Source organism: Heliconius melpomene, chromosome 6, assembly GCF_056956725.1.
Source record: "Heliconius melpomene rosina isolate 202511_hmr_F chromosome 6, ASM5695672v1, whole genome shotgun sequence".
In the NCBI taxonomy this organism is placed as follows: Eukaryota; Metazoa; Arthropoda; class Insecta; order Lepidoptera; family Nymphalidae; genus Heliconius; species Heliconius melpomene.
This window is the reverse complement of record NC_140394.1, coordinates 2,664,106-2,673,777: the sequence shown is the minus strand read 5'-3', so window position 1 is coordinate 2,673,777 and position 9,672 is coordinate 2,664,106. Positions and strand designations below refer to the sequence as shown.

General features: G+C 32.0%; 1 protein-coding gene across 1 annotated transcript in view; it reads right to left on the bottom strand.

Annotated features, from left to right (window-relative positions):
- Positions 1–1,593: 1,593 nt before the first annotated feature.
- The window catches only part of mamo (maternal gene required for meiosis), a 50,730-nt gene continuing 42,651 nt past the window's right edge, over positions 1,594–9,672 (bottom strand). The window contains exon 7 of the mRNA XM_085187528.1: positions 1,594–8,719. Coding sequence (XP_085043654.1) covers positions 7,562–8,719 — 1,158 coding nt within the window. The 3' untranslated portion in view covers positions 1,594–7,561. The remainder of the gene's footprint in view (positions 8,720–9,672) is intronic.

Sequence of the window (9,672 nt, the reverse complement as noted above, 5' to 3'; positions counted from 1 at the left end):
CCTTGCGCCACAAAATTTCAAGGAATATAATACCAACAAAAGTCGTTTGTCCCATAAATGATTGTAACTGCGTCATATAATGAATAAATAAATAGTAAGGATCTCGGTTGCCTCAAATTAGTAGCAATCTCGTTTCCAGAACACCCATCTGTTTAGTTTTTCTAATGTTTTGTGGACCTTGTAAGAGTATAGTTTCCTGTATGTTGTTATATGACCTTATAATATATTTTTTGTATTTTGCTTTGAAGATATATCTCACATATAGGGTAGACAGAAGGAATGTAGTGTTAAGATTCTCATTACTCCACTTTCCGTCTAATTTTCAAGAGAATGCGTGTTTATAGGCAGAACTCAACGCCGCTGTTCCACACATACGAGGGCGTGTGTTTAATATAGGTATTTGCCTTGTAAATTTAATCTACTAGGCTCAATGAAGTGGGCGATGTACGTAAATTCCCAAAATATACATATATAGATACTTACTTCTGAATATGACATATCTATTTCTATACTTGTAACGTAAGGTTTTGATAGGTACCATAAACATTTACTGGAAATATAGTTCAAGTTTCTGTAAATATTCCTTGTAAATCTATTTAGGTACTTAGTAAATATACAACTATACTAAAAAAACAATTCCGTAAATTTAGACTAAATTAGGACTAGTGGCCGGCCACAACTTCGTTTCCTTGAAGTAAAAAATGTAAAATCTCCAGTTCTTGTAGGAATTTATAGAAATCCCCACGTAATGTTACCCTACTCTGTCCAAGGAACCTACATGCCAAATTTCAGCGTTCCACGCCGCAAATTGTCGTAATGGTAGTGAAAATTCGAATTTCTTTTGACAGTCCTACTGCACATAGATGGCGTCTATGAAATACATATTTACTAGGTATTTACTTTAAACATCACTCGTTTTATTTTTAAAGAATTTTTTAAAGTTTTTTGAGTTTGATTAAAGAGATAATACAAATTTAGCAAAAATAAAAAAAAAGTCGACATTGCTTAGAGTATTTATATTCATATAAATTAATAAGGAAAAAAAGACACCGAATATATTTGCAGTGTATATCTTAAACTAATTAAAAACATCATGACTCATTCCGTAGAAAGTGTTACAAACGCTTGTTATTTAAATTTGATTCGTACGGAAAGATAACAAATACTTAAATGAATATTACTATTATATTTTGAGGTCTTTTCAACGAGGTACTCATGTGAAAACTCTATTTTTTTTATAATAAAATCATATTTAAAAAATCAAATAAATCAAATCAGCTTCACGTTGTATCTCGCACACAGCCTAGTGTAAAGACACTCCGTTCCCTATTTTCTGCCGAATTCTGGAGGCATTGCGTGTTGAGTGGCAGAACTCAACGACGCGCTTTGCCTCGACACCAGAACGAAGAAATGGAAATATAAACGTAAATAAATATTTCACTTCCTCGAGTGGGGATCGAACCCATAACCATCGCGTTACAGTCACACCCTTGTGCCGCTGCGCCACAACAGCCACAAATCATATTAACTTTATCAAATGTATGTTCTTATCAAGGAATCAAGGAAGGACGTGTGGACGAAATAAAAGAAGTCTTAATGAAACAAATATATTTCATTACGAAATTAATTACCCAACAAATCCATTTTCAACACGTTTTCAAACCATTTTTCAATTATAATAGGAAAATGTGCTTTTAAGTGCCAAATTTTCATTTAACACGCTAAAAACTATGGTTACTTATTACTGAGATCATAGCAATGTTCAAGAACATATTTATAAAAAAAAAATGAGCCAGTCACTCGGGGACCGCCCACCTTCTTAGTAACCATAATTTTTAGTAAAATTTTTACGCCTAATGGTAACACTACAACACACACATTTATTGCACATTTAGAAATTTCGTGAAGTGTTTTTGTCTTTTTTTTTTAATTTTTAGAGATCCAAGACATTTACTATAATTTTGCACATCAATATTAATTGAAACAATATACACAATAGCAATTTTAAGTGACTTAATAGATATCCAAAATATCGAACTATATACTAAGTTAGTTGATAAATGGACAAGAGACTTTAAAACCAATGGACTGTTCCGTAGATAAAAATTTGACATAATATTGCCAAATAAAAACCTTAAAATACCTATTAAAAAGTTTTGTCGTGTTAAAACTATAAAACAGGACTATCTGTTTAACAGTAATAATTATCTGAAATATACCAGTAAAAAAAATATATTATATCATATAACAGTATGTATTACGCTAGCGTTGGCTTAAAATTGAGAGATCCACCCAACACGCCTGAAATCTTGGATAACAATGTCGTCGTTGTATATGTAAAAATAGTTGAACTTCATAAAAACTGTTACCAATATATAATTTAAAAATTAATCTTTCATTGTATAGTTTATCTATTATAAGGTGTCACCCAAAATATTCACGTGAATTAAAGTGGATCGATCCCTTTTTAATACATATATTAAATTAAAACATTCTACAACAAAAACCGTTACACTAACTACCAGAAACAAAGACTATCAATAATATTCTTAAGAATCTTGAAGCGTTGAACTTGTACGAAATATTATTTTTTTTTTCGTTATTTTCATAAGGCCGTAAAACAAGTTAACACATCCACATAGCGCATCAACGAATAAATCAAAATTAATTACTATTTAGCATTGCTCGTACATTAAATACTTAATAAATTACAATTAGGGAAACATAAAAAAAAACAAGCTAAAACCTATTCAACAAAAAACGATTCAGCAAAATATATATAAATAACTGCAGTTCGGTATTTATATACAAATTTTCCAAACGTTCCGAACCGTAGAAAATACGAGACACTAGATTTTCAAGCGACCGAATAACTTCCAACTAAAACAATTTCCTTCTACAAAATACTGGAAAACAATCTTATTATTTACCTAAACCATATTATTGCTGATTGGTTGGTATTTGTATATAAAAATTGTAATGTGTTTATATGATATTTATCAACTATGGAAGCTTTAATAAATAAAAGTCTCTGAAGAACAATATCTATCACATATCATTACACATTGTAGCACCACGCAGTTAATAGACCCATCTACGATATCCTACACTTACCTCTATTCATCTTTTGTATATGGACATGTATAAAAATGAATACATCTGGAAAATTATTTAAGGTACCGTATATAAAACATTCTTTCTGTATATGTTATGTTTAAAATTAAATATATTCTCTTATTGTTTTATAGACTATTGAAACTGGGATTTGGCTTTTAAAAAGTTACATTTCAAAATGAATAACTATTTATTTAAATATATCTTACTGACTGCGAAAGATCTGGCCTACTTTACTTTCTACCCGAAAATCAGTCTACGTTCGTTCGTTGGCTAGGCTGTGGAGAGACTTCAGCTGTCAGATAACAATTATTAGTAATATCACAATGAAAGCAACCACCATACTGGCCACAGGAACGTTGCTCCTGATTATATCTGAATTTGATAAAACTTTTAAAACTGAAAATTTAAGTATTCTATTAATCGAAAGCTATTTGTGAATCTAATTGTGGTATTAACTTCGTTTTATTTTATAAAAAATCGACAATTATAGCGTTTTAGCAATTAGTCCATTATTGCTTGAGAAAACATGTGTTGACTAGATCGAAAAAAAGGTTTTTTATACAGGCGTATGGGTATTTTAAATACTAAAACACAAAATAAAAATCATCGAAAAATTATCATTACATATTCCATTATAATATCAATTGTAGTAAACATTAGCTAATGTCTTCATTTCTCTTTAATTTTTCGCGGTGGTTGCTTTATGGAAAACTTATGAAACACTCAAAGACTTACTTTCATATATAAAAGTTGGCAAGTCTTGTCGATCGTTGTTATTCGATGTAAATTGCATTTGAAGACACTCAATGTGTGTTATAAAAAAACCTAAAACGACATTATCATGTGCATGGCCAGAGGAAAAATAACCGTATAAAACGTGTCTGTACGAAATAACCGAACGCTAAGTTGATGACAATTGGACGGAGATAATAATATTATGAAAACTATCATATTGTGCGCAGTTCAAAAATAACGGACACGTGTCTCTTACGCTTATTTTGATAGAAAATCGTTAAAAATCTGACCAGACGCTTCAAAAACCTCTCTCACACCTCAGGTGCTAAAATAAAAAAAAACGTTAACTGACAGTGTAAATAATGCCCACCGGCTCACAGTTCGCGGTTAAAAATTATTACATAAAATTTGCTTATAATCTGTGGCAAAAACACAGTCAAAATAAATTCTAGCTCTGAACGATTAAAATGTCTTAAGTGGTTTTAGATTTGAACTCAGATGATGAAAGATACACTTAAAATCTAATTTATCACAATTGTCCTGGTTTCAGCACATATTTACAAAACATTTGCTGTGCTCCATATACATATATTTAGAATTTGATTTAAAAATTATAAATACAGTAATAAGTTACGAACATGTTATTATAAAGAAGACCACACCAATAATTAAATATTACTACAATTTAAAGAATCACCCAAAGTCACCGATGTAGCGGATTCGATTATTTCTATAGATTTATATGCTTGTAAAAGTAGTATTATCCAAAACTATCTGTTCCAGAGTAGTAGTATAGCACGTGAAGGTCACCTTGAGTGATCTTTCCTTATATAATAAGACACTAATTTACACCACAACATCAAGTAACTACGGCTGATATAATTATAAAAAACAGTCAACATCAATTTCGAATGATTAATTTTATATAATATAAATTTTGACATATTAATGGCGATTATCTTACAATCGAATGTATGTCGCATACCTAACAATTAAAATTTTTCAAAGTAATTTACACGACGAGATTTTTTTTTTAATTTAGCACATACCTAATGCCAAATGTTTAATGTATTGCGTTTTAGAGTATTTTGGTAGTAAAAAATAAAAAAATTCAGAGTATTGCTTCTCGTTTTACACTAGAACTTTCTACTACCTAAATATTACTTATAATAATATCCCTCTGCCAAATTCAATAATATTTTATAATAAATACGTTATTTATTAACTGTATGTATAACAATAAAAAAACAATACAAAAAAAAACATTATTCCTTCAATGTACTATTTTGTGAATAAGAACGAATGCACACATTTTTAATAATGGTAAACAAAACGTGTGAGAATATTGCAACGGCTGCTCAAACATCAGTAAATATAAATCAGTTGGGTAAAGAGATATTTCACTATGTTTTTCTCTACAGTAATACATAATGTAATGCCCCTATCCCTGCTTTTGTGATTTATAATAAAAAATAGATATAAGTAAAAATATACATTTTTATAATGATGTTAAACACATAGCAATTAACTTAAGTACAAAAAAACCATCCAAGAAGGATTATTCATCACGTCAATAAATAATATTATTTTATCTGTTACATTACTATCATGTGTACATTCGTGCTTAGAAACCATCATTTTATTAAAAAAGATGATATATCGATATTTTAATTCGCAAACAAGCTGACCCCATCTGCGTTAACTTTCCAAGTGAGGCCGAGAGGTGTATGTTATTTTTTGCAGACCACTTATTAAAAAAATATGATGGTATTAAATATACAGTAATTTAAATGGTTTATTAACGTTATATTTTGTAATAAGTGGTCTTAGAAAAATAACAACGTTTCTGGCGTCTCTTATAGAGTTCACACAGATGAATGTAGTTGGTTTGCCATTTTAGGTATCGATATCCCTCTCTAATACGTGAGGCTTTCCCTCTCCTTCACACTATATAAGCTAACATCAGCGCCATCTAAGAAATCTTTTACAAAGACAACAGTACTAACTAAATAAATTATACTATTTACCCTAACTTCAATAATAACGGGTACCAAACAGTTTTTCGTTGCATTGACTATTATCTTACGAAACATGAACAAATATTTTTTTTAATCTATATATTATAATGACAGTTTAACGTTACGTTGCGTAACTAATGCCCGACGGATTTTATTTCAAAAAATACTGGCCCGCATACTGGAATAACGACTTATGTCACAATACATACACATACTCTTAATTATAATAATATAATTGACGACAGTTTACGGTCACACGTGACACTTAAATAAAAATGTTAAAAAATAATTTTCAATATACATAATTATATATGTAAATACAATGGTCTACGCTGTATTTTAAATAAAATTAAATATATTTATTTATTATTACTTAGATTAAATAAATTTATGTATTATATAATTATAACTTACATAACATAGTATATAACATAATCTGTGAATCTAAATATGATAAAAAAATAAATACTATTAGAAATTATTGATTACTAAATTCGAAGACCGTAATTGAAAACAGAAAAAAATTCTTCATTTTTATTTAGTTTGGAAAACATGGTATCTTATTTTATTATTATAATGAATGGTTGGAACCTTAGCACTGGATAAATGTGAACGCCAAAACAAAATGTAAACAAAAAAACAATTGGGGCTGAGACATCTAGGAAATTTCAGATGCTATAAAACAATTGCCTAAGAACTTCTAGTCAATTCTAATTGTGCAGTTTATATCTATAAAGAAATATCACAATATCGGCAGTTTTTTAGTCTTAGACGAAATTAGCATACTATTGGTGGAACCTTCCAGAACAGTGGGAAACAAACGCGGGCAAGTATTTTTTCATACTAATTGATCATAAATAAAACTCATATCTGTATATATCAGCGTGAACCTGCATCATAAAGAAATGTGTATATTTTGACAATTACTTTAACTACTTCAAGGTTTACTTTTATGAGGTACATATTTTGGCACAGAGAGACTTCTTATATCTATTATGAATTTATAAACTAGACATTTAAAATTACTTTAAATTACATAAAACATTTCGATGTTTTAAAACTTGTTGACTGGTCTTAATCATATTAATCACAGCTTTTTGCATTCTCTTACCTACCTACCGTCAACACTACAGTTTTCTAATTTCCCACCAATGGAATGAATTCTCAATCTTATTTTGCTCATTAATTTAAAGGCAACAAAATTCAGCTAAATTAAATTAAATACTTTTAAATTTCAACCTAAAAGCAACTTTTCCTTCAACTACTAAATATCCATACAAAAATCAAGACTCAATTAACCAAATAGTATCCTACTCAGACTCTTTTTCAGTTCAAATAATAGTTAAAATAATTTAACAAAAATTTAAATAAACTATAAATTATTTAGCCGTATCCATAAAGCCGATGTAGTGTGACGTGCGATAAAGTTATCCTTTTATTTCTTAGCAGCAATCATTATTTCTTTCCATTTATATGTAAGAGAATAAATATAGAAAATCATTTATTAAACTATAGATACCACTCCGAAAAAACTAATATGGTAAAATTCTATAGACCTGCTTAAATATATTCCACAATAAAGTTGTAAAGATTCAAAACATTTTAAAAAATATTCCGATTTGCTGTTATAAAATGACTCGGTCATTAACTATAGAGGTATGCGAAGATTGAAAACAGGACGGCGCAGTCGATCAGCGTGCGTTGTGTACGTGAGTCGTGAGGTGCTTGGACAGGTAGTCGGCGCGCGCGAAGCACTTGCCGCACGCCTCGCAGTGGTACGGCCGCTCCCCAGTGTGGATGCGCAGGTGGCGGGTCAGGTCGCTCTTGCCGCCGAACGCCCGACCGCAGAACAGGCACACGAACGGACGCTCCCCAGTGTGCTTCCTGACGTGCAACTTCAAATTCTCCTTGGACCTGACGCATTTACCGCAAAACGGACACGCGAATCGCCTCTCCCGGTCGCGCTGGCGGTCGTCGTTTTGTAAAAATCCCAAAATGCCGGAATGTGAACTGGAGCTTTCCAGTTTGTTGCTGTCACCACGGGATTCACTCTCAGAACTGTCTGCCATAGAACTGATACTGGCGAAAGATACAGGAACACGTCTCCTCTCAGAGGTAGCGGAATCTTCCTTTTTATTTTCGCTTTCAGCACTAGAATTTTTGCAATCATTGGAGTCATCGACGGTAACTATAGAATCTGTGGCTCCATTAGAATCTACGGTACTGTCTTGCTCCCCATCTATAACTTCAATAGGCGGTGTTCTCGCTACATCGGTCCTATTCTTTTTCTTCATGGATAAGTCCATTTCTCCACACTGGCCTATTAAGACTTCGTTAGTGCTAGACACTTGGTCTATGCCTTCAGGTGGATCAGTATTCTTAGTGTGCAGTCTCTCGAGGGTGTGATTAAGACGATGTTTCTTAAACGATTTGAGGTATCGAAACTGCATGCCGCAAACGTCGCAAGTGAACAGTTTATCAGCTGGAAGCCTTGCTCTGTGATTTTGCTCTCTATGTTTTACGTAGGCGGACCTGTATCTGTAACTTTGTCCGCATTGTTCACATACAAATGGTTTGTCATCGGTAGAGGTTTGCGACGCATGTTGCAAAGCGGCATGACGCTCTAGAAGCCAAGTAGTGGGGAAGGAAGCGAGACAAACACCGCAACGACGTCTTTCCGTATGGAGCAAGTGTCGGCTTTGGTATGCCATGCAATCATCACTGAGATATCTGCGAAGACGACACGCTTGCAGCGCTAGCAGAGGCGACCACAGTGGCAACGCAGTGGGGCTGCTGGGAGCTATCGGGCTGGAGAGGCTTGGAGATCCACATGTCATATCCAAACACATCTGGAAGTAAATAATGTTAATTAACAATTATTCACTCAAAGTTTTGATTAGTTAATAGTCTTACGTACCTTTTCATCTGGTAAAATAATGGATAAGAAATAAAAGATTACTTCTGTAATGATTGTAGAGCTTTTATTTGTCAAAATTGTATTTTTACAGCTATGATATGCTTATATTTGTTTCAAAAGTTACAATGATCAACAGCTATGGTTTTGTTTACTGTTGCATTTTCAATTGACGAAACACCGATTCGATCCTCGACCGTTCTGATATACTGTAACTATATTTTAACAAAACCGTACTGCTCTCTGTTACAACATTATGACCTATTATTAATGTTAAGGCAAAACAGATTTCACTAATCTAAAATGTCAACAATGAAAGTTAAATAAAACAGCTTAAGGGAAAAAATAACCATTGATGCCTCTATGAAGCAACAACGATTTAAGCTATATAATAATATAAATAAAGTGGACCTACGTATTTGAACTTGTGCTGATTACAATTAATTTACAGCATAATATACAGAAGCGCCACGCGAGTCTGCCGCGCGTCGCACACGACAGGCGACGCGCACAGATGTGACGTTACAATTTTTATGTGTATATCATGCTTCTAATCACAAAACTTAGTCTAAATAAATTATATTAAAAAAAAAAATCATAATCATTAAAACAAATTGTACCAATATATAATAATCAATATACCTACAGGAACTTAGAAAAATTGCAATATAAGTTATATATTTATGTATGCCACTTAAAATAGTAACATAATCACAAACTAACCGTTGATTGCTTGCCGCGGCCCAAGCTGGTCGATGAAACTTAACAGTATTATCTAAGACTATACAAATAAACTATTGTCCTAGTATTGGTCATTAAAATAATTTTGCACTGGTTTAACTTTAACTGTATAAACATCACAAGATTGGAATGCGCTAACTACGGAGG